General features: G+C 43.7%; 1 protein-coding gene across 1 annotated transcript in view; it reads left to right on the top strand.

Moving 5' to 3' along the window:
* ITGAV (integrin subunit alpha V) overlaps positions 1-24,215 on the top strand; it is a 93,479-nt gene extending 69,264 nt beyond the window's left edge. Inside the window, exons 21-30 of the mRNA XM_054970819.1 lie at positions 2,669-2,761; positions 3,002-3,081; positions 5,283-5,363; positions 5,469-5,574; positions 7,159-7,317; positions 11,510-11,623; positions 16,914-17,027; positions 17,119-17,229; positions 19,831-19,953; positions 21,574-24,215. Coding sequence (XP_054826794.1) covers positions 2,669-2,761; positions 3,002-3,081; positions 5,283-5,363; positions 5,469-5,574; positions 7,159-7,317; positions 11,510-11,623; positions 16,914-17,027; positions 17,119-17,229; positions 19,831-19,953; positions 21,574-21,669 — 1,077 coding nt within the window. The 3' untranslated portion in view covers positions 21,670-24,215. The remainder of the gene's footprint in view (positions 1-2,668; positions 2,762-3,001; positions 3,082-5,282; positions 5,364-5,468; positions 5,575-7,158; positions 7,318-11,509; positions 11,624-16,913; positions 17,028-17,118; positions 17,230-19,830; positions 19,954-21,573) is intronic.
* The last annotated feature ends 2,059 nt before the right edge of the window (positions 24,216-26,274 follow it).

Below are 26,274 nucleotides of genomic sequence, written 5' to 3'. Positions count from 1 at the left end.
GAAGCATAAAAATAAGTAACAAACATAAGCCTTGCCATTAGCAGCATGTGCTTCATACAGGAAAGGAGAGACCCTCCCCCAAAATCCTCTGGTTAGTTTGTCTTTTCCTCCCCACCCCCTGTGTCTGTGGCCCCCACAGCCTGTGTTTTCAATGGTGTCAGTTTGGGCATCAGCCCGTTGTAGGCAAGCCTGCAGCTTCAGTGCCAGTCTCACCTCAGCCCCCTTCCTTACTTCCTTCTCGTGCTGAAGAAGGTCTCGGTCTGTCTTGAGCAAGAGGAGAGTGTGGCAGCACTGGGAAAGCTCAACAGCCACAGCTGCTGGCCTCCAAAATGGATCCCTAGCCAACCCACAAGCCCTATGGCTGTTCCTCCTTAGAAATCCCCCTCAGGCCAGCTGAGGAGAGATGGGCACGAACCTAAATACGAACCAGAAAAACCCACGAACCAGGCCGGTTCGGGGTTCGCGAACCAGGGTTCGTAGAAGCTCCTTTTCACGGAACTTCCACGAACTGTATACTGGTTCGTTGTGTCGTATTTACAGGGGCAATTTAAATGGCCATTTCCCCAGGGAAACTGTTCCTTTAAGGGACTTGCAAGGGCAGGTCCCTTTAAACTATCAGCTGGCAGGCGGCAGGGGGACACCCCCCCCCCCCGCCATCTGCCAGCTGATAGTTTAAAGGGACCTGCCGCGGCCAAACCCCAGCCCCCCTACCCTGTTCCATGCCCATGTCTACAGCTGAGTAAGGAAATCAACTTGCGGGTCGTTTTGCTTGATCCCATTGTCCACATCACTCTGCTTGCAGGAGTTTAGAGCAGGCCTCAGCAATATCCAGGCCACAGGAGAAAAGCCCACCCTAGAGCAGCTTTGCCAAGTATTGGCACGTGGTGTGAAATAATGAGATGCTCTCTGGAATTAGCAAACTAACTAGAATTAACTGAGAAAGGTAGAAGTCATCGTAATACAGGAGAAATTAGTTCCAGAAACTTCCCACCTGTGATCCCAGTAGGTAAACAGGTTATGAACTCTTTCTTCTTCATACGACTGGTTAATGGCTGTTGCTGAAGGGGCAAAAACGGGCTCAGTGAGGTGGATACCCTCCCCCTAAGTTGCAAAAAGACATGTTAGCTCTGCAGAATCTATATTGATCCACAGTGTTTAATGACACCACAAGAGTCACGACCAGCTCAATAGTTGTCATCCATTCCCTCTCCGCTTGGCCCTCGGAAGACTCCCCAGCGACTTTGGTTTGCATCTTTGCAAACTGTCTTCTCTTAATTGTGGGCTGGCCCCTGGCTGCCAGCATTCCTGCTAGCACAACGGGGAGCAGGAGTCCCCTTGACACACACACACACACACCCTCCAACAGGGCTATGCACAGGGACAAAAACATACACTAGCTGGACTCAGGGGGGCAGGTTTGACCATGCTGTGCATGGGTACCTAGCAGGGGAAGAAGGAATTGCATCTTCCTCAAGCCCAGTTTGTGCATGACTTTCGATTAGATCTAAGACTTTACACAGTCCTGAGCATGTTTATTCAGAAGTGACTTACTTCCTGTTAAGGCTGCTGCCCTGTACGCACGGGGCTTGATTCAGCGACTCCTTTTTACTACGTAAGGAGTCCTGCAGCAACAGAGGAAGCGTCGTTTGTCAGAGGAAAACTGCTGCTACTGGAGAATGACTCATTGCTCCGCAGAATGAAGTAATAGGATCCAACCCATTTACTAGGGAGAACCCCCATGGACTCTAGTGAGGCTTACATTCAAGTGAACATGCAAGTTTGGCCCATCACACAGTTCACCTTTGCCGTCATCTTGATTAGCGATCTGTGAAAGTCAAAATGTCTTTGTGGTAATTGTGATGTTCCTGAGTATGACCGCCACTGAATCTCATGTCTTCCCTGACAAAGAAGTAGCTATTCCCCCCCCACACACACACACACATCAGCTGGGTGTGAGATTTTTAAAGAAGGCGTTCCAAAATACACTACTAAGCCTGATATATTTTGTGTGTCTATATACACACACATACCTACACACAGGACAGCAGCAGTGTGTTCATACAGCAAAGTATTTTATGCATATATAATTTTCATGCATGAAAATAATTTGCTGTACATATCATCTAACTGAAGTTAGAGTGAAGTAAGGAATGGTTGACTATTAGACGGCGTAGCAGAATTTAAAGATCATTTTGCACCCAGATCAGGAAAATGTCCATTTAGGGGAGGGGCCGTGGGAGAGCCTTTGCCTGCCATGCAGAAGTTCCCAAGTTCAGTCCCTGGCACCTCCAGTTAAAAGGACCGGGCTGCAAGTGATGTGAAAGGCCTCCTGCTAACGTTTTCATTCAGTCTTTCCGAAACCTGCTTTTTCTTATAGCCCGCATCCCACATGGCCTTTTTCCATGCAGGTCCCATGTTCCCCATATATCCTTTTTGGTAGTCAAAGGGGACTCCCTTCTCCCTTTTTCACCTGCGGAAAAACTGGTTGGATCCAACCCCTAGATAGATCAGCGGTCTGACTCCATAAAAGAGAACTTCATGTGTTCAGCTAACAAGATTTAGAAAGTTTTGTGTAGCTGGAGGAAGTATATTTAGAACTTTTTGTGACTTTCTTAGGGATGGAAGAATGCGCTTATTTTTGAAAATGATGGACTTTGTTCCCTTGCAGGCTCTAGCGAGGCTATCCTGTGCTTTTAAAACTGAAAACCAGACACGGCTGGTTGTCTGCGACCTTGGAAACCCTATGAAAGCTGGGACAAAAGTAAGAAAGAGTGACCCACTTACTACTTTGCTGCTATTTCCCAAAGAAAAGGACACCCGCACTGTGCATGCAGTAGCCTGTGTGTGTAAAGCAACCAATATTGAAAAAACTACAACACCACCCCCTGGGGTTTGGCCAGTTGGGGTTTGACCACCCCCTGGGGTTTGGCCACCCCCTGGGTTTGGGCCAGAAGAAGCTTGCTGTTCTGTTAAACCTTCTGCTTCTTCTTTTTTGGTAAAGCTTTCAGCGGGTCTTCATTTCAACGTGCATCAAGAGTCTGAGATGGAAACTTTTGTGAAGTTTGATCTTCAGATCCGTAGGTAAGGAGTATTTAACGCTGTGTATGTTTATCTGACTGTGGTTGTTCCTGAAGGGCAGGGCTCATTTCAAGGGGGAACACAGTTCCTGCAGTTCCCCAAAAAGGTCACATGTCAAGTGGCCCCGCTCACTTGACTCTCGGCCATTTGGGGCCTGTTTCGGCCTGAATTGGGGCCAAACCGGCTCGGATTGGGCCTCTGACGGGTGGTGGATCACTCTCCCACTCAGCAGTGGCCCGATCCTGACCATTTTGGGCCCCTTTTCGGCCCTGAATGGCCAGGATTGGGTCCAAAACAGCCAGAATAGTTGATGTCAGGGGGTGTGGCATATGCAAATCAGTTATACTAAAGACACACATCCGGTGGTGGCAAGAGGTGTGGCATATGCTAATGAGTTATGCTAATGAGTTACGTTAATGAATTCCTCCAGTTCTTTTTCTACAAAATGACCTCTGCTGAAGGGTATTGCCAAAGGTCTAGCAATAGAGGTAACAAAAAAAAAATCTTGGTGTAGAATTCTTTGCCCTGATTAGTTCTGTGATTATTTTTCCCAATCATGTTTTAAAAACAGAATGCAGCGATGAGGCCTCTCATTGGAAGACACCAGTTTGGTGTAGTCAACTCTAATCTAGAGAGCCAGGTTTGATTCCCCGCTCCTCCACTTGAAGCCAGCTGGGTGACCTTGGTTCAGTCACAGCTTCTCACAGCTTTCTCAGCCCCACCCACCTCACAGGGTGATTGTCGTGAGGATAATAACATACTTTGTAAACCACTCTGAGTGGGCATTAAGTTGTCCTGAAAGGCGAGATATAAATCGTATGTTGTTGCTGTTATTACCTCTCAGGCTACTCACAAACTTCGTTTACCTCACTGGAGAAAATAGAGAGGCCTCTGTATGTTTTCTCCAGTGAGGTTAAATCCAGCTTGAGAGTGGCACTTTTCAGTGGGGAAATAACGGGGGAAAGAGTTTAAAAAGTCCTACGGCTTAAAAAAAATCATTTGGGAAAAATAATTGTGGAATTGCATGTAGTCTTGCCCTTAATCTCAGCCTAATGAATGGATAACACTTCATAATGAGTTTAAAGGGGCAAAAGAGAAACAATGCAGAATTCATACTCTCTTTTGACATTGAACAAATGTCCTGTTTCTAGCTGGCTTTCCTTGGTTAGACGTATTGCCCATTGGTGTCATAAATTAAACAAAATTGAAGCCAGTTGCTTGTACCTGTGGCTCTTTTTTCCCCTCCACACTTGAGATGTTTGTCTGTGTGTGTTACAAGCAATTACTTCCCTCCAACCCGCAACACTAATGCTGCATCCCAACACACAACACAGAGCCATTTGGAGACCAGCATCTGTTGTCTTCCTTTTTTTAAAAAAAAAGGTTATACCAGTGGCAGATTATACTGGAAGATATTTCTGCTAGTTGTCATCAGGGGTCATTTTGTAGAAAAAGAGCTAGAGGAACTCATTAGCATAACTCATTAGCATATGCCATGCCTCTTGCCATTGTCGGAAGTGTGTCATTAGTATAACTGATTTGCATATGCCACACCCCCTGACATCACCTATTCTGGCTGTTTTGGACCCAATCCTGGCCATTCAGGGCCGAAATTGGGCCCAAAATGGCAAAAAGGGGCTGAAAAGGGGCCCAAAATGGTCAGGATCGAGCGACTGATGAGCGGGAGAGTGATCCACCACCCGTCAGAGGCCCGATCCAGGCCATTTCGGACCCAGTCCAGGACGAAACGGGCCCAAAATGGCCAAGAGTCAGGTGGGCAGGGCCACCTGACGTGTGACCTCTTTGGAGAACTGCCAGAACTGCGTTCCTGTGTGTTCCCCCTCGAAATGAGCCCTGGTTGTCATAAAAAAATTTCTGCTGTCCTCTGATAATGAAGCTCGAAGTGCTATGCCCCAAGATATTTCCAAGGGGCTTCTATCTTACTTGATATCTAAATATCCCCCTCCTCAATACAGTATGAGGTGAGATGTGATGTCTGAATACTTATAAAACTGTAATAGTGTAAAATGGAATGAATCAGAAATAACGTGCTTTTCAGGTGCCACAGGAATAACACATTGAAATGCCCCAAAGTATTCGATTTCCAGTGTGCCGCTGAAACATAACCAGCAACTTTTCCTTTTCGTGGTGGGGTCCTGGCTTGAATCTAAATGTTCTCTCTGAACCATTGTACTTTTTTGTAGCTCTAATTTGTTTAACAACATAAGTCCAGTGATGTCTTATCAAGCGGACCTGGCTATCTTAGCAGCTGTTGAAATTAGAGGGTGAGTTGTACCACTTTGGCCAGGGGCTTATTTGCTTAACTGGGTAATGACTTCCAGAGATTCTTCTGTGCCTGATCATGCCTCTGTATTCCTTGACCAATGTAGCGTCTCTTCCCCCGATCACATCTTTCTTCCGATACCCAACTGGCAAGCCAAAGAGAATCCAGAAACAGAAGATGATATTGGGCCTCTGGTTCAACACATCTATGAGGTAAATCTCATTATGTCAGTGTAGGCCCAGCCCTCCCTATCCTAATGTGGAATATATATAAAGTTTCACCGAGAAATGTCTTCTTTTTTTTAAAAAAAAAGAAGCTCTCTTACTTAATAGTAAAAGAACTAGTGAATTCAATTTTATGTTACAGTACAGCATGAATTGCATTTCTCTGATGCTAATACTGGTTTTTACTGACAATGAAGACTATTTTAGGCATCTTTTTATCACGTCTCTCAAGTTCCTCACACATGAGGCCCTAGATAGCTATTAAAAACCCCATCCTATGCTTTCTGCTCAATCTATATGCGGAACATATCATAAGGAAAGCTGGATTAGATTTAGGTGAGTGAAAACCGGTAGAGGGAACATGAACAATTTGAGCTACGCAGATGACACCGCATTACTGGCAGAAATGGCGAAGATTTGAAATGACTACTGATGAAGGTTAAAGGAGAAAACACCAGAGCAAGATTACAGCTGAACATGAAGAAGGCAAAAGTAATGACTACTGAGGAATTAGTTTTAAGGTTGACAATGAAGAAACTGAAAGTGTTAAAGATTTTCTATTACTTGGCTCAATCATCAAACAAAAGGGGGACTGAAACCAAGAAATCATGAGGAGATTGAGACTTGGAAGGGCAGCCATGAAGGAACTAGAAAAGATCCTTAAGTGTAAAGAAGTGTCACTGAGGATTCCCATACCATTCTGCTCCTCCCCTCCCAACCTGAGCTCAAAAAGAGGCCTTCAAGCTGCTGCTGCCAGAAGCTTTTTAAACTCTGCAGCTCAACAAGCTTCCCCCTCCCCTTGCTTCTGTAGACACTTTTGGGATTATCTGGTTTGATATTGAGATTCTCAGGTTTGACATTGGTTCCCCTTGCTGCGGTTTGTTTCTGTTGGCCTTTGTTGTTTAAGCTTGCAAGGGAGTTAATATTGAACGAGAGACTCCCAAGCAAGGCAGGAGGGGCAAGCCGAAGAGTTTAAAAACCTTGGAAACATTTCCTCCATAGAAAACAATGAAGTGTGGCTGGTGGCAGCTTGTTCAGGGGCCTGTAGAATTGGAACCCAGGGTCCAATCCTCCTGAAATTTGGGGGATCTTTAGTGGACAGTCTGCAAATTTGATGGAGTTTGCTTTAAAAATGTCCCTTCCAGCCCTTGGACATTTTCCCCATAGGGAATAACGGCCGTTTAAATCTGGGATTCTCTAACCTGGATCAGAGAATATGACCAGGATTGGCTGCACACCCCTAGCTAAAATGACTAAATTGAGGTTATTGTACTTTGGTCACATCATGAGAAGACAAGACTCACTAGAAAGGATAATAATTCTAGGAAAAGTTGAAGGCAGTAGGAAAAGAGGAAGACTCAGCATGAGCTGGCTTGACTCAGTAAAGGAAGCCATGTCCTCCAGTTTGCAAGACTGCCAGTGATAGGATATTTGCGGGGGGGGGGGCATCCAGCTGTTCACACAGGCCAGCTGTTGGAGCCACAACAACCATCAGCTGGGATTGGGTTACACTGCAGAAGCCAGAAGAGAATAGTCTGACATGGCCCTTTTGTTTTTCCTCCTCCCCACCAGCTCAGAAACAACGGCCCGAGTGCCTTCAGCAAGGTGATGCTCAATCTTCAGTGGCCTTACAAGTACAACAATAACACCTTGCTGTATATTGTCCAGTATGAAATCGAAGGGCCCATGAACTGCACCTCGGATATGGAGATCAACCCACTAAAAATTAAGGTAAGAGAAAGCCTTTTTCAAAATACTGGTGTACTGAGCACTCCTTTCCTCCTACATGTCTGTTCTGGGGTAGCTTATTATTAATAATAACACCAGCAAATAACATTAATTAATTAATTTATTTTATTCATTTGATTTGATTTATACCCCGCCCTCCCCACAGATGGGCTCAGGGCGGCTAACAACATTCAAAAAATACATTAAAAGTCAAAAAACCATAAAATCAATAATAATCTTTAAAAAGTCATTAAAATAGTCCAGGAGCAGGCTATTTAAACAAATATTGGGAGTCCGTATATGGGCATAGCAGATGGCCGAGGGCAGCCCCAGAAAAAGTGGTGGTCTTAGATGGAAGAAGGGGGACACCTGCCGGTACTCAGCCAAAGGCCCGGCGGAACATCTCCATTTTACAGGCCCTGCGGAACTGTAACAGGTCCTGCAGGGCCCGGATCTCCAGCGGGAGAGTGTTCCACCAGGCCGGGGCCAGGGCAGAAAAAGCCCTGGCCCTGGTTGAGGCCAGACGGATGTCCTTCGGGCTGGGGACCACCAGGAGTTGCTTGTCTGCAGAGCGCAACACCCTGCAGGGGACGTAATGGAAGATTAAACATCATATCAGAGGGAAGAATTATTACAATTCAATAGTGTGTCAACTTGAATATGTCTGCAACTAAATTTCTAACCATACCTCTTTGTGCAAGTTATAACTCTGATTTCAGTGGAGTCAGAAGGGTGTAATTCTGTTTAGGATGATCTGTAATTGAAGCTGCCTCCACGTGCAACATGACAAGATGCACTCCACCATCCCAAAACGTCATATTCCATTTGGAATAGCGTATTGCAATTGTCAAAACCCAAAGCAGACAGCTTGGGATCTGATGGTTGTGTTTTTTTAAAAAATAAAAAAAGCCATGCACTCGACCCCGTTCCTGTGCCCTTCTCATAATCACCAGAATACATACTAAAGGGAAGTGGGAAGCAAAGAGGAACCATAACAATAGGGATTGGATATATATATTGTTTTTAATGGCTTGATTTTTATATTGTGTTTTTAAAATTCTAAGTCACCTTGAGCAGGACTCCAAAAAGGCAGCATAGAAATATCCTAAATAAATAAATAAATACATGTAATAATGTTGTGCCCTGGTAAGCAACTTTAGAGTGGTATTGCATGCAGTTCTACAGATGATTGCTGATTGACAAATCCCTGGGCAGCAGATCACAGTAGATCGTTTCTTTTTACAATTCTTTTCTTCTTGTTGTTGAGGAAGTTGAAAAGGTAGCCTGCATGTGTGCAATTAGCAACAGGGAAAACATTTTGTTTTGATTGTGTTTTTCTGATACCATTTTCAGTAGATCAGAATGGTATCTTCAGCCTTCTCTAAATTGTGGTCAAATCAATGTACTGTGTGGAATGCAAAGGTTTTCTTCCATTCCAGGAATAACTTCATTTTTTTGGAAGAAATGAAGTGATTCGCTATATTTAGTAGAATCCTTGAGTTATGAACAACTCGAGAATAATGGCTGCACTCCCTCTTTGTCCATTTCAAATGCTATTAGCACCTTCCTCCTTCACACTGCTGAGGAAAGATTCGCCCGGGCGCTGTGCCCAGGACCCCTGGAGGGACGGTCAGTGTTCACACTGGCCGTATTTCATGCAGCCCTTTGGCTCTTGCTGCTGAGGTGAATTTGTGCAGCTGGCAAAGCATTGCAGGGACTGTCTCAGCCACCCTCATATTTCAGGAATGTTTCTTTTTTTCCATGGCCGTTTCCACACGGCTTACCTTATTCTGCCAAGTAGCGAAATCTCGCAAGAAGACGCGATAACAGCGTCTTCTCACAAGATTTCGCGCGAGATTTCGCTATTTTGCAGAATAAGGTAAGCCGTGTGGAAACAGCCCATGACTGGAAGTTTCTCTATAAAGAATTACAAGAATAGCATGGTGCTGTTGAGGTATGTTAGGGGCATCCGAGGGAGCTAAAAGACAGAGCATAAGAGTAGCCATGCTAGATTGGACCAACAGTCTATCTAGTCTGTTCAACCAATAATGATCTCTTAACTTAACTCTTTCTGACATTTCTCAGAGATTTATAGTTTTGTTTTGCAAGTTTGAGTATAACGTCACTTTTTACTAATTGGAAGGTCATACAATAGAAATTATGAATATTCAATGAAGCATCAGACCAATTATCATTTGTTTTGTGCTATCGCGTGAATAGATCGTAGATATTTGCATATGATAACTTATAAAAATGCAAATTCAGATAGAATGTCAGAGCTCTGATGGAAGAAATCTCTGGTGAGAATTTATCTTTATGCATTTCATGGAAACTTTGATCATGTTAAACTTAGAATTTATTAGGAAATGTTAGCAAACTTTTTTCTCATTGCCTTTTATGTGTTCTGTTTTTATAGGGTTTATATTAATAACCATTTATATTTTAATTACTTGATTCATTAAGAAACTAGGGTGTATTTTCAGTAAAGTGAAATAAACTCTAGACAGGTGTCTGTGTGCTTGATAAGGAGCTGCAAAGCAAGATCGAACCCTATATAAAATAAACGTACTGATAAACAGGTGGTTCAAAGAACTTATCTGTTTGACAGGTCTGAAAACTAATTGCTGAAAGCTTTCCAAGAGGAAGATACATCTTTCTTTTGGTTAGTGGAAGCTTACTTCAGACACGGGCAAAAGCTCGTTACAAGTCCAACATCCTTTTTCCCACAGGGAAGCTCACAAACAGCTCTTGCCCACTGACTGCTCCCCAGTAGCTGATAAGCAGGGGCATTCCGCCACTATCATGGCGAATAGCCAGCCATAGACCAATTATCCATAAATTTGTTCAACCCCTTTTTAAACCCATCTTAAGCCAGTGGACATTATCACACCTTGTGGCAGTGAGTTCCACAGCCCTCATTGTGTGAAGTAGGGCTTCCTCTTGTCCGTCTTGAGGACAGAAGTGGAAATCTTTATCTGGTGCAAACTACGTTTTGTTCCATTCCATCCTCATTGTGTCTCAAGTGAATATGAACCTGCAGTCATGTGATACAAATCTCCCTTTTATTCTTCCTTGCCTGTAAATGGAACTTAGCACACAGTGTTGGTGCTCGCATCCTGATTTACCTTTTTTTTTTAAAAAGAGCGAGGAAAAATAGCATACAAGGAGCATTACTCCAGAGCACTCAAACGACATATTTTAGACCTCTTGCCTTGGTTATATAGGTTACTTTATGCAAATGTTGAGAGCCTTCTTTTCAGGATGAGAGATCCAGGGAGCAAAGAGATTTTGGAAGGCTGTGATGCAAGCACATCCTCATTTGGCTTACCTGGCAACACTGACCTTCCCTACACAACATCTGGTGCTACATCCACTCACACGTGCTCACCTGGTGACAGCAGCTTAGTGATCAAGGCAGGTGAAGAGTGCCCGAACATTCGCAGCCTTGATATCCTTTTTAGCTCCTTCACACTTCAACTGCTTCTTATCAGCTGATGAAATATTTAGGGATGCACACGCCTATACAAAAACCATCAAACCTTTACTTTTTTTAATAGATACTTTAATTTTATTATTGATAGTTGGGGAAATACAGAATAAGAAGGGTAGGGGGAAGGAAATACAAGTTACATAATTCAAATACATTGCACTGTTCAGTCAAATATATTTTCTTATTATCTTTTTGTAATCCATAGGTCAGCTTCTTACTACAATTTTTCCATTCATTTTTAGCACTTTCCATAAAGGTCTTCAACTTAGCTCAGAATTAAGTTCCTTCAAAGTTCTTTTGTATCCAATCGTAAAAAGGCTCCCAAATATCATCATATATCATACTATCTCTGTCTTTCAATAAACTGGATAGTTTATCCATTTCTGCTGTATCGAGTATTCTTTCAATCAGATTTTCTTGTGTTGGGATATCTGTTGTTTTCCAAAATCTTGCATATAAAATTCTAGCTGTTGTAATTATATTCAGAATCAAATGTTTTTGGTTTTTATTCACCTGAGCCGTTATATGATTTAATAGAAGAAGTTCAGGGTTCAGTGGTATAGGAATTTTGAGAATCTGCTGGATCATTCTATGAGTCATCTTCCAAAACTCCACCGCTTTTTTACATGTCCACCACATATGGTAATATGTACCCACCTTAATTTTACATTTCCAACATTTGTTTCCTTGATGCTACCTTTCTAGATGTCCGCTACTGGACAAGATGAAAGAAATGAAACATGGAATGGAGAAGACAACCGTGATCACCATATCAATCGGAGGGATCTGAGTAATGCCGAGGGAGACATACAAACTTTGGTAATACCTTTGGGCTGATTTATTTGCCAGTAATCATTTGCCATTATTGTAATTATAGTGTGAGAATTTTAGGAACACTTATGACATCATAAGGGGCTGTTTCATAAACAAAATACTGATATAGATTTATCGTCCTGAGTGATCTTGTTGAAAAAGAGGGTTAGGTAAGTTACGAGAAAAGAGGTTAGACTATAGGCAGAATGATTGTCCAAGTCCTCCTTCCCCTTTCTCTAATATGTATGGAGAAGCTTGGTCATGCCCCCCCCTAATGACTGGCTGCATTAGTGGGGGTGGGGGGACCATACACGTGCATTCTCTGTGGTGGCCCCTGTCCTATGGAACAACCTGCCTGAGGAAGTCAGGAGAGCCCCACTCTCCTGGCCTTCCACAAATGATGCAAAACTGAATTATTCAAAAGGGCTTTTTACTCAAATAGGAGGGCTGTATTGTAGGGACATGGTCCCAAAGAGATGCTTCACTAACGACTTCACCACTATGTTGCCTTATGTCCTATCTGTTGCTTTAAGTATGATCCTATTGGATAGTTCTGTGTTGTCAAATGTCAGTCCTAGAATTGCTTATGTTCTGTTTCAGCATTTCTTCAACTTTGTATTGGATTTTTGCTAATGCTAATGTCTTTGTAAACTTGCATTTATTTACCCTATGGCATTGTTTACAGAAATGTCCGTGATATTGACTGTACTGATCTCACACTAGGTAATCTGCCTTGAGTCTCAGTGAGAAAGGCGGATTGAAAATGACATAAATAAAATAATATATTAGGCCATTTAGAAAGTTGACATTTTACATACAAAGACCAAGATATCCTGATTAATTGGAAAATCTGGAAATTGGGACGTTGTAATACTTAAAAGCCAAAACTTAGATCCTGAACTTTACCTCATAATAGGAGACAGGATTCCAACATGGAGCCAGCCAAGCCATGTAAGTGGAGAGTGGCCGTTTCCACACGTCTTACCTGCCTGCAGAACATTGCGCAAAAGACCCGGAAGACCGAAATTGTGCCAGGAAGATGCTGTTATCCAGGAGTTTTGCGCGAAATTGCAATTTCGTGCAGGAAGACACTGTCTTCCGGGTCTTGTGCGCGATGTTCCGCAGGCAGGAAAGACACGTGGAAACGGCCAGCGTGGGAGTTCCGCTGCCTCTTTGCTTTCTTGAATCAGAGCTGAGTTTGGAGGCAGAAGATTTCCAGAGGCTGCTGGGAACAGGCAAGCTTTGTGTGTCCCACGGCTTAGCAATGGCTGCAAGTGCCGTTTTTGAGGTGGAAAGTCTGGCTATGACCCTCTGTGGGATACATACTAAATACAGAGTTTAGCTTGAAAGTGTTTCAGGTGGACGATTTTTGGACACCTGGTGCCTCATTGCACTGTGCAATCACTTAAAGGCTTCATTGATTCCCAGTGAATTGTTGGAATGAGCACGGTGTGGCACAATCCAAATGACTGTACAGATCTCGGTGAAACTTTGTAGTCTTTCTTTTGCTGGCCCTATTTCTGATTTGACACCGAGTTGCACCTCCAGCAGCGCAGAAAGTTGCTCCCTCTGGATGCTGTCATTTATGCTAGGTTGAAAGAGCTAATCCTTTGAAACTGTTCTAACCAGGGCTTTTTTTCTGGGAAAAGAGGTGGTGGAACTCAGGACCGCACAATGATGTCACTTTGGGTCAGCTGGAACAAAAGGGGAGTTTTTTAAACATTTAGATTGCTCTCGGCAAAAATGTCTGAAGATCAGGGGGTGGGGCCACCGGCCATGTGACCATTTTCAAGAGGTGCCGGAATTCTGTTCCACCGTGTTCCAGCTGAAAAAAAGCCGTGGCTCTAACTCTGGGATTCTCTGAAAACTTATGGAGGTCTGGTTTACAGAGATGTCACCATATACTGTTAATTAACCTGTAATTCAAACCTTCGCAGGTACTGAGTACTGTAGTTTTCATTCCATGAAGCACTCTGCCACTGCATACCACTACTAAAAATCCCTAATGGGAAATTTATTTATTTATTTATTTTATTCGATTTATATTCCACCCTCCCCGCATCAGCAGGCTCAGGGCGGATTACAACCATATACAATTAAAACACATTAAATAATGAATACCAATTATTAATTAAAATCATAAAACAATTCAGAAATTATTTATAAATCTTATCTATTCCTAAAGCATGTTGGGTGCTGTAAGCCCCTTTCAAATTTTCAGAATGCGTAGCCCGGGTCTGACCCATAGACCTTTCACTGCACACGTGGGACACCCAAATAACACTTCTGTCTTCCTCCTCGAAGGCACACTTTGCCTCTGGCCTGTCCTCCGTTTCCTCTTTATTCAGGGTGACGCTGACGTCAATTTGAAATGCAACATGCTTGTCTGACAACAGCTCCTAACAGCATTCTTTCCATGTTCAGGAGGAGGCATGGCATAACGTCAGTCACTGCGGTGTAGCCAGCATCGGGTCTAATGGCCCTTGCTAGTGATGATTTAAGTGCAAGTTACCCCGTTGAATCACTGAGTGATTCACTAAGCTTGACAAATAACTCATTGTTCCGAGCCTTTCCAGGAATGGAAAAGTCAAGGACAATGGAATTCTCAAAGAATGTGCTGACAGCCTCTCTTTTGATCTCAGCCTCGTCCATTCGAGGGGGATGCCTTCTGTGGTCCAAAAGTGTTTTATTAGTGACAGGAAAAGACAGCAGGAGGGTGGAGGAGAGGTCCTTGTTCTTGTCTCTTAAATTTTGCTGAACATTTTTAGTGCACGGTTGAAGGGGAGGACGGGGTGACACAAATCTGCATTCTGAACTTAATCGTTGTTGCTTAAAAACATAATTCCATCTTATTCTGAGCTGCTTCAGGCATTCTCAAGGAGATGATTTGTGCTTCCAGAGTCACATCCAAATCAGAGCAGCAGAACATTGCCCCCACAGTGGAATACATATTCTCCCCCTCTTGTGCAGACAACTGTAGGGGGAAAAGGTACAAGTCGCTCACACATCCTCTAAAAATCCAGATTAATTCTGAATATCAGTTCGCCAGTCCAATAAACTATGAAGCAGCAGCAAAGCGGATGTTTGACTCTGGCCTCCTTGTTTGGAAAAACGACCCCCTCCCTGACATTATGGTGAATTTTGCAGCGGAAATGTAGGCACATTTTTCCACAGTCACAGAGATGTCAGGATGAAAAATTGTTTGGTAACTTTTTCTGCGTTCTTCTCCTGCCCCTGCTGCTTTTGTTTCTGATCCAGCAGTTGTGGGAGAGGAAGTGCACAGAGATTGGCACAAAAACTGGGATCCTAAGCCGTGCTGGAGACAATTCCCTTTCCGTTCAGTCTAGCCCCAACTGAGAGTCTGCAGCAGGAGGTGCGAATCAGCAAAAACCACCCTCTGCTCCTCTGCAAACAGAGGGGCCGCTGCTGCCCTATACAATCTAAGCCAATTTTTTTTCACTTTCTGCTTTTGAGTTACTGCGCTTCCTTCCAATTCACACTTGAGCGTTCATCCCGTTTTTAACATTTCATACGAACATGGATCCCTGCACATATATTCACAACGTCCCTCCAAGGGTTGGCGCTTTTGCACTGAAATGGGGCGTGCCAACTTCTGCACCAAGTGAAGTGCCGCCAGCAGGTAGACTGCCGTTGCAGAAGCATGTGAAACCCTGGACTTAGATTTCAGCTCAACCGTGAAGTCAGTTGGTGGCCTCCAACAAGCCTTTATTCTCTCAGCCTCATCTTCAGTTTCGGGGGGACTAATCATGGATGATGAAGATGATGATTCTGTTTATTGCCCTTTTCCCTTCTTCAGAAGGGCTTACCTGCGTTCCACGGAGAGTCTGCCCCCCAAGTAGCTTTCAGGGGCAGAACGGGTCTTCTTGAGTCTGCTTACCGCAACTGAACTGACAATAGCAGCAACATAGAAAAACATTAGAAACCCCCTCCCTCCCTCAGGTGAATGGTATTGTTGCCAACCTCCCGGTGGGGCTAGAGATCTCCTACAATTACAACTTATTTCCTGGCTATGGAGATCACTTCCCCTGGAGGAAATGGCTGCTTTGGAAGATGGACTCTCTGGCATGGTACCCTGCTTGTGGTCCCATCCCTCCCTCAACCCTGACCTTTCCAGGCTCTACTCAGAACTTGCCAGGAATTTCCCAGCCCAGAGATGGCACCTCTCGTGAATTGTTCCCCTGTGCATGGAATACTGCCCTATTATCTCAATAAACATAGCATCAAAGCACCCAGAGAAATAATTTCCAATTTTCAGATAAATGTATTGAGCCTTGGGCCTTGCTTCGGGCCAGTGGCCTTAATGGCAATCTGCCCCTGTCTACGCAGTGCCGGATCTAGTGTTCCCAGTGCCCGGAACAAGCAAAGTTTGACTTCGTGACATCATGATGCGGGGTGGGCGTGCCGCCAGCAGAGCGGCGGCAGCGCCAGCAGCTTGGAGGCCGCCCGCGCCACTCGCTTGCCCCGCTGAGGGGGCGGCCAGCTTGCCACGTGCTCCCTGTCCTGTGGGGCAGGCGAATGGTGCGGGCGGTCTCCGAGCCCTCCGTGCCACTCGCTTGCTCAGCTGAGGGGGCAGCCAGCTTGTCACGCGCTCCCTGTGTCCTGCTGGGCAAGCAAATGGCACTGCCCGCAGTGCAGCCGGGAGTGCGCCCGGAGTGTGCCCTGACAGCTGCACCCGGCGCCCCCTCTTTGGCGGCGCTGAGGGCCGACTACCCCCCTCCTCCCCCCTCAATCCGGCCCTATGTCTATGAACCCTTGTGTTGTAATAATAGTATCTCAAGATGATCAATCACAGCACAATTTATTTGTAGCCACAGCATCATTTTTATACCGCCTTTCTTCCCAAGAGCTCGGGGGGGGGGGTCTATGTGGTTCCCTCCAGTTTTCTCTCCTCAACAACCCTATGAGGTAGGTTATGCTGAGAGACAGTGACTGACTAAGCATGTTTTGTGGTGGATTCGAATTCCTAGTCCAACACTCGACAGCATACTAACTTCATCACAAACTTTTTTTAAATGAGCCAAGACTTCTGAAAGCATTCTTAACCACTAAAGGTCAAAGGATAAGGTGTCCAAATCCAGAAGTAATGAAAGTGTGGGGAATTCTGTGTTACTAGGCTGGCTGGAAGATGAACTGTGTGCACATTAAAATGACAGTGGAAAAGAGCAAGAATCCAGAAGCACCTCTAAGACTAACAAAATTAGCGGTAGGGCATGAGCTACAGACAGACTAACACGGCTACCCATCTTGATTAAAACGTGTCTTATTTTAATCCTAGGGCTGTGGAACGGCAGAATGTTTGAAGATCTTCTGCCAAGTTGGTCGCTTGGAAAAGGGGAAGAGCACCATTCTGTACTTAAAATCTCGCCTCTGGACTCAGACCTTCATGAATGTAAGCATCTGTTGCTATTTTGCTGCTTGTGCTTGCTTCTGGAACATCTAGATCCTGCTCTGACGTTCCTTCCATGCCCTTCCCGTTACAGAAAGAAAACCAGAACCATTCCTACTCACTCAAGTCATCTGCATCCTTCAGTGTGATCGAGTTCCCTTACAAGAACCTTCCCTTTCCTGAAGATGTTCACAATTCTACAATCGTAAGCTGTGTGATATTTTAAATTGGTTTGACATGGAGTGGCATCATTACGCTGAAAAGGACGGGCGAAATGAAACGCTCATCTGATCAGCTTCCACCATTTTTACTAACTGATATTAAACAGTGTTATGTTGGTTCGGTTTGATTTAATGCTGCTGAAGCCTTTAATTCAATTTTAGCCTCCAATTAAAAGCTTTTGATGACTAGCTTGATGCCACAAACCCACTTGCAACTCAGGCTTAGGCTGACCTTCCCCTACCCTGAGGTAAAACTTCTCCTCTTTAAGCCTATGAAGCTGTATACTGGGCTGGGAAGCCTCTGGTAGCGTGGTTGATGTTAAGCTTCAACTTTCCTTCTTGTCCCACCCTTAAGAAATATTAAAAATGGTTACCCAGCCAAGTCTTAGTAGGGGACAGATCAGGGGTTTGCGCTTCCCTTTAGCAGAAACTGGCACACAAGGCTTGGGGAGGTTCAAAACATCACTGAAGGCTTATTTACAGTAGGTAAAGTCAGAAGGCAGGTAGGCAGGTGTTTGAACTTAAGTAACAGAAAGGTTTTTGTACAGCAACTTCACTGGTGTGAAGCACAAAACACTTGGAATAACACTAGGTTGCTGGCTTCTTTCAGAGGTTGACACTGCTTCACAAATGTTTCCCTTTTAAAGCACAGACACAGCACAACTTTCTCTCCTCTCCAGACTTAAGAGTGCTCCACTGAGACAAACCCTTCCTAGATACTGGGCAGGCATTATAGTGATGAGCTATAACCCTGTTCCTGGCACTGAAGGGGAGACTCCTATCTACCTACTTCCTTGGCCCACTATAATTCCCAGATCTCTCAAGTCTAAACAGGAGTTAGTGCTGGGTTTTCCCACTTTAGTCTGAGGACTAACAGTGCTTCACAAACATTTCTTCCTCACACAGAGGATTCTCTGGCTGAGCCTCTCTGGTCTAAAGCCAGGCTCCCACTCCCTTTCACTCTCTTGTTTACTCTCTCCCACTCCAACTGACAGTTTCCCCAACATTCCATCTCCAACTGCCATTTCAGGCTAGCCCCATGCGGGTGGGGGGGGGAGGAAACATGTCAATCATATCTCAACATCTGAAGCTGAGTCCATCACACTTGACCTTTGCCTTGTTGCTTTAGTAGGTTTTAACTTGGGCACACAGATTAGAATTTTGGCACAGAAATCTGATAGCCGGACAGGGCAAGCCAAACTCATGCCCACTATAATCCTTTTCACATTTGCCTGCAAGGAAGTTTCCCTGGGTTCAGTACAGCTTACCCCGAGGCACATGTGCATAGGATAGCAGTCAAGCTAGCGTCTCAGAGATCCCTAAAGCAACTTATAATACATTATGATTAAAAGCACCAAAATCACATAATAGAACTTGCAGCCTTTTAAAGAATGCCTAACACTGAAAGATGTTAAAAATAGAAATCATATAAAAAACTTAAATATGAAAAGTTCCTATTGCCTTCTAAAGGTTTCCGATCTAGGCACAATGCATCTTGTTGCTCGATTCCAAGGCCGTATTAGCTGACAGTATCAAGGGAGTGGAGCCTTGCTGTGCTAGGACAACGATGTAAAGTTGCCCTTGAATTGGGAGCACAAAGGGATGCACCAGTTGCGATGGCAGAGTAATTTAATTTAATTTATTAGATTTATATTCCGCCCTCCCCACATCAGCGGGCTCAGTAATGTTAGACCCATGAAATTTACAGTGGAATCAAGGATCTGTATATTCTGTGCTTCTGTATATTCTGTTCCTGCCAGAGCAAACCAGATTCTATGCCTTCGGTTCCTGAATTCTGCAATCTGTGTAAATTATGCAGACTCTCCATCACAATTTATTCTCCCATTTGCAGGGCTTTTTTTTCCTGGGAAAAGAGGTGGTGGAACTCAGTGGAGGAACTCAGGACCGCACAATGACATCACTTTGGGTCAGCTGGAACAAGGGGGGAGTTTTTTAAAGTTTAAATCGCCCTTGGTGAAAATGGTCACATGGCCGGTGTCCCCGCCCCCTGATCTCCAGACAGAGGGGAGTTTAGATTGCCATCTAAACTCCCCTCTGTCTGGAGATCAGGGGGTGGGGCCACCGGCCATGTGGCCATTTTCAAGAGGTGCAGGAACTCCGTTCCACCGCGTTCCCGCTGAAAAAAAGCCCTGCCCATTTGTATGATTTTGCATGGGGGAGGGACAAGAAGCTATGCAGAGCACTGAAGTTCCACCCCTACCCACCGGTAATCTTATTCAGCTTCATCCCTGGTTTCTGAAATTGCAACGGACATTGCCTCTGTAGAGTTTCGAGCTTGCTAAGATTAGGAGTGCTAGAACTAAGAATGTTAAGATTCTCAAGGAACTGAATTCTGTAAATTCTACAGGCCCCCAGAATCAGAGCACACACAAAGTCCCTGTCATCAGTGAGGAAATCCTCCCTTCCCCCTTCCCTCCTCTTAATTTACGCAAGTCCGTTTTATTCTACTAACAGACAATATGACCCACAAATTATGATTGTAGTACATTTTCAAAGCTTGTCATTTATGCCATGATGCCCTCATGGTGTTTCTCTCTAAAGTATGTTTTCATTCTTTGCTTTAGGTGACCACAAATATCCTGTGGGGCATCCAGCCAGCACCCATGACAGTGCAGATATGGGTAATCATATTGGCTGTCCTAGCAGGGCTGTTACTTTTAGCCCTTCTCGTCTTCGTAATGCACAGAGTAAGTGGTGTAGTTCATTATTTTGTGTTTTCTTTTTTTAATCTTCGTACTGGTGTCAGACTGTGTGACCTGAAATTGTCCCGTCTCAGCACATAGCAAAGCCCTTTCACAGTAGTAGGTCTTCTTTTGAAAGAGGATAGCCATGACGGGAAAGGGCTGCATCGAAGCAGACTGAGCCCAGTGGGCTAAAGTCATATTTTAGGTGAGCTTATGGGGAGGAATCCCCTTAATGACATACAAGTTGGGAGTTGTATTTCTAATTGTGAAGCCTAAGACAGCTTTGGATCTTTTACAGAACAATTCTAAGCAGAGTTTACGCCTCTCTGAGTCCATTAACAGCAATGAGCTTCAAAAGGTGCACCAGTGCTTAGGAATGTACTGTCAGCGCCATTCTGGATATAGAGGAATGAAAGAGAGATCCAATTAAATCACTAGAATTTCAGGAAGATAGTAGGTTGAGTCCAGGCATGTGTGAACGGAAAGGGAGATGTACTTTGTGCAGTTCTGATTGCCCAAGCAGTAATGTAACAGTTGCAGCAACACAGAGTGCTTTTTCGTAATTTTTAACTAAACAAACTGCGTGCATTTGGAGCAATGGAATGTACAACAAATGGCTCACCTGATTTCATTTGATTGACTTTTGAAATTGTATCTGAAGAAACCCCTTGTACTGTGTCCAGCATACGTGGAAAAGATAGGGAGGATACGACTAGACATGGGCACGAACAGAAAAAAAACCCGAACATGGTGTTCATTGTTCATTGCCATCCACAAACAGTGAACATCGACGAACATGACCTGTTCATGAACATGTTCGTTGTTCATGGGGGCCAGCAGGCTCTCCTCCGGCCATCAAGATCCCTACCACACCACTCCCAGAACCCCTTCCTGAGCAGGCAGCAGGAAAGGTACCAATAATAAATAATAGCTTGGCCCCAGAGCCTGACAGCAGTCCTGGAGCTTGAAGGGGTAGATCCCTATCCCACCACACACACAGAAAATTCAAGCTCCAATACACTCTCCCTGTCTCTCTCTCAAAATGCCAACAGCAACTATCTCTCCCTCACTGTCTGCAAAACCAGAGCTGGGAGCCCCCGTCCCCACTGCTTTTTGCTTCCTTGTAACAAATTTGGAGCTCCATACTTGAAAGGAAGACCTGCCTATCAAGCTAAATTGGGCTTAGACTGGGGTTTCTAGGGCAACAGCAGGAGTTCAGACAGAGTTCAGGCAGTCCCTGCCTCCAGTTGCCAAGAGAATTGATTGCAGGTGCCAGACTGTCTGGCTTGACGAACAGCAACGAACGAGGCTTGCAACAACCACCCGTGTGTTTAGAATGGGGCCTCACGAACAGCTTGTTCGCGAACAGCAGATTGGGCTGTTCGTGGCTTTTTTTAGTTCATATTGCTGTTCGTGCCCATCTCTAGATACAACAGCTTTCACTTTGCACAAGCAGGCAGCAAGGAGTAATTTTTAGTATTTCTGCTGGTGCCAAGACTGTTGCGCACATGGAAATCTCCTATGGGAGCCATTTTTGTTCATTTATCTCCAGCCATACAAGTCAATGGACTTTTGTTCCCAATATGCAATGTAGTGTTTTCTCTTTCTCTCTCTTGAATCCAGATGGGTTTCTTCAAAAGGGTGCGACCGCCTCAGGAAGAACAAGAAAGGGAACAGTTGCAGCCTCATGAAAATGGAGAAGGGACATCGGATGCCTAAACATTGTTTTAGGTGTGTCATTTACTGAAACACAACAGCCAATGTCTTCTTTAAAAATACGTATTTCTCTGTTAAGGGACAGAGAATACAGAACTGCACTACAGAATGTCCTTTGACGTTGGTAATGGTTTAAGTTAGAATGGTTAAACTGAACTGCAGAATCAGGGCAATACATTTTAGCTTCCCTTTTATTAATCCAGTTCTTACATGTGACTAATACGTGTTCATTGAAGAGCATATTTTAGTGCCATGATTTTCCTTATCCATCGTCAGGCGGCAATTTTTTTCCAGCAGATTGATTGGTATAACTTCAGCGGTTCCAGAGATGACATTTAAAGTTTTTCAACTTGAACCTTCTTTCCTACATCAGTTTAAAGAACTGCATGGACATTAAGTGGAGACTTGTACTCTTGAATTTTCCTAACAGGACTTTCCCAAGGTACTTACAAATTCTTCAGAGTACTTACTTGCTATTGACGTTGTATTTCCAAGTGAGCAGTATCCAAGTATGCAATGGGTTACAGGTCTGTTACAGTGGTCTCCCTGGTGATGGGTTTATCATAGATGAGGACTGTACTATGGAATCCATTGAAGGAGTTGCTGTCCTGTTCACAGAACCCTTAATGTTGAAAATGTGCTTTGATTTCTTGTTTTTGGGGGGAGATCATCAGCCCTTTCTCTAGAAATTTATATCCGCCTGGTCTGTGGCAACATGGATCAATTCTTCAAACCATTTTTAAAGTAACTTCCCCAAAGCCCTTATATTTCTATGTGTAGGACGAAGCTTTGGGTTTTACGCATTTAAGAAAATTCAGGCAGAGTGCAAGAAAATCCAAGTCCTGCATCCAGAATAAATTGTGCAAATTAAATATTCTCTCTATATTTGTCTTAAATACATTGCATAATTTAATTATGCTTACAAAGGTTTTCAAGCAAAATAGAATGCTTTTTAGCAAAAAGAAAACCAGCAGTTAGAAATTGGAAAGGCGTAACGTGATGGCCTTTTGCAAGACAGGGAAATGTTACTTTGGAAAGTACTTAAAAGCTGTATGGAGCAACAAGGACCACATCTGTGCTGCTTGCAATCCAACCCTGATCTATTCTATCAAGTTGCACCAGATGCTTGTTGAGCCGATAGATAGGATACAATCCACCCTGCAGATGAAAATACCTGTTTGCTAGTAGCTTAAACAGCAACTGCCAAATGCAATAAATCCCCTCATTTTCCATCTTTAGTTACCTGATCCCCCCCCCCCCAATACTGTATCCTTCTATGTTGGCCAATGACACTATAATGTCATAATAGTATCCTGGTTTTTACCCAAACTTCTTTTTACTGGATATCTCCCAAGCCATTCAGATGAATGAGTTTTACTATATATATATAAATATTTTTTGAAAGAGTCACAGAAATGGGCAAAATGAAATCTGTTATGCCTTTTCTACTTAATATGTTGTTAGAAAGAATTTATATTTTATATGCAATGGTAAGTGAAAACACCATCCCTTTTTTAAAAAAAAAAATTGTCAAATTCCACCCCTAAATCTGCTTGTGTGAAAGTAAATTGTAGGTAAACATAACCCAGGATAAGGCTTTTTGACATTTAACACTGTCCGGTGTTTTTCTAACAAATTTCTTTTTCCCATGAATTCTTGTATTCCACAGATATGTTGAAGGAGAAGTTATTCCCCATGTATTTAGTTGGCCCGGTTTAGGATATTGTGCAGTACACTAATTTTAATTGCATTGTAATATTATGTAATAATACGTAATATTTCCTCTGGGAATAAGAGACTATTAGCTGAAATGCAGAATCAACTGGTAACGTACGCCCTTCAAGCCCTCCATCTTGAAATGATGTACTGTTTATCGTTTCTTCCGTGCCATTTAAAAGGGGATAGGACTAAAAAGCGTTCTTTGATAGCTACCGGCTATATGAAACATCAAACTTAATGGTCTGATCCAGCAAAGCTCTTCTTATTTATGAGTATGGCATAGTGAGGAAGTTCCTGTGTTTTGTGAGATTTTACTTTGCAAATAACTACAATCCAGAGAGATAATTGTGGTGCACACAAGGACTTTTATGTGAAGATGGATATTTACCCATTTCCCTGGAATAGGCCTCCCCAACCCATGGCACAAAAGGGATAATATTCAAAATTCTCCCACAATGCCATGTGACATGGAGGGTGTCTTCCCCCACCCACCCACTCGCAAACAGTGGTAGAATAATTCTCTGGATTGCAATCTTAAATTTGATTTATTTTTCTTATTTAAAAGATCTCAAGGTACTTTAGAAACACCTTTAAAAGGTATGCTAATATATTTTCTGTATTTTGCAGAATAGTTTAATGCCATTTGAATATTTGCACAATGCGTTGGTAGGAAGAGAACCACTTCAGCATTTGTGACATGTCTTTGTGACATGAATTCTCATAGATACCTAGCAGTGCTTTTTTTCAGCGGGAACGCGGTGGAACAGTGTTCTGGCACCTCTTAAAAATGGTCACATGGCCGGTGGCCCTGCCCCCTGATCTCCCGACAGAGGAGAATTTAGATTGCCCTCTGCACTGCCGAGCGGTGCGGAGGGCAATCTAAACCCCCCTCTGTCTGGAGATCAGGGGGGCGGGGCCACCGGCCATGTGACCATTTTTGCCGAGGGCAATTTAAACTTTAAAAAACTCCCCCCTTATTCCAGCTGACCCAAAGTGACATCATTGTGCGGTCCTGAGTTCCACCACTGAGTTCCACCACCTCTTTTCCCAGAAAAAAAGCCCTGATACCTAGTATCAGCAGTTACAACTGTAACCTACCAAGGCTGGAAGTTTTGAAATTCTCAGTCTTTAATCTTGAAGCCTTGGAAATAACAGGAATTAAAGAAGTAAAGGTAGGGCAAGTGCTGCTGTGATTTCAGTTCAGGGTGTTAATATGAAGTGTGAGAGATGGTGCAGTGTGGGAAACTTTGTTGTGAAATTAATGGGCTGGATCTTAGCTTAGACGTGTTTTCTACTGTTCAGGGGTACTTTCTCTGGCAAAAAAGCTGGCAATTCCCTCTCCCACTTCAGACTCCCCACTCACTCCCTTATGTTGGGGGGCATGGCAGGCTGCAGAGAGAGGGGGAAGTTTGTTTTCTTACCTGTGGTTCGGCTCACGCCAGATAAGATCTAAGCCAAAGGTAGACACATGCACACCTTGTGCTGAGCCTCTGGGGCTCAATTTGCTCTAGTGGGTCTGACCAAGTACAGTCCTCAGCGCTCCCTCCCCCCCTTTTTGTTTGCTGGCACACCAGCCTCCATCGGTAAGCATTACAGAGGTTTTCGGTGTTTGGGTCAAAAAACGTTGCATCCTTCGTATCTAAGCTTATGGTCTGCACCACAGAATAGCTTTTGTTAATAAGCGATCAAATGAGCTGTACCATGAGTCACTTTTCAGAGACAAGGCACTATGATAGAGGCGTTGTTGTTGTGGTACACGCAACTGAAATTTTTATTCTGCTTTCATCTCTGCCGAAACTTTTTTTACTGAATTTTGAGCTACTATCAAAATGTGCAAAAGCTGTTTGACTAGAGATCGCAACAGGACAGAAGAAAACAAAGCTCAGTTTGTGTTTTAATGGCTCTGTCTCAGATCTCTGAAAAGCTATTCTTTGTACACACCAAAACAAATGTGGGAATCACTCCATGAAATTCACAACAGTCCCCTGCCCAGTCCCCATAAGACTTTGCCATTGTCTTGGAGATAGCGATGTTCTCTGTTGATTATAAGGTTATACTTTTAATATTGGTACACTGTTGTTTAATTTTCATATCACTCTCTATGAGGTACAGAATTCAGTTTCCATTGACATCAGCATAAGTGAATGTAATGGTTGGGAACTGAATTGGTGGTTGGTTGAGACAGTGTGAAATTTTAGGACTTTTTTTTTTTTTAGTGTTCAAGTGCAATACAGTTTTCTAACCAGTTCTGAGTAATTAATTATCAAATGATCATTAGCAGCCTGACTAAGAATTTGCCTGTTCTGTAATTCTGTTGGGGCCCTGGCTCCCATGAAGGCAGCCAGTTACACGTAACCCCTTGCCTCTTTAAGTCAGTCCACTTAGGCGTGTTCGTTGTTCAGTGCCCTCTATTAAAAAAACATCGCATTTGAGGTGATGCGGAAACCTTTCTGCTGCTTATGATTCATGACAGTCATTTCAAAGGCAATATAAAGTCTTTCTCACATGCAGGGTTGATATTGATACTGAACTTACTGATGAATATGCATGTGTGAATACTCCACAAGAGCACTAGTGAATTCATCCTGAATGGATGAATTGCCTCAACTGAAAATCAGAGATTATGAGAGTGTTACTTAGTGTGGGTTTGATTTATGATGTCTGTTTTGGTTATGCATGACTTCGCTGCTGTTGAACATGCACGAATGAATTCATCCTGCCAAGGAGTTTGTAAGAACATAAAAAGTTCCAGGAACCTAGAGAAGAGTTTGCTGTACTTTAATGTTTCGCAGGAGGTCCTTGAAGACTTCATGCTTATCCAAATACTTTTTGATTTAACATATAGCTTCCATATTCTCCTTCCCTTATAACTCCTCTGCACAATCAGTG

This window comes from Eublepharis macularius, chromosome 2 (genome assembly GCF_028583425.1).
Source record: "Eublepharis macularius isolate TG4126 chromosome 2, MPM_Emac_v1.0, whole genome shotgun sequence".
Lineage (NCBI taxonomy): Eukaryota > Metazoa > Chordata > Lepidosauria > Squamata > Eublepharidae > Eublepharis > Eublepharis macularius.
Note: the sequence above shows the minus strand (reverse complement) of the source record. Positions and strands in the feature narration are given on the sequence as shown.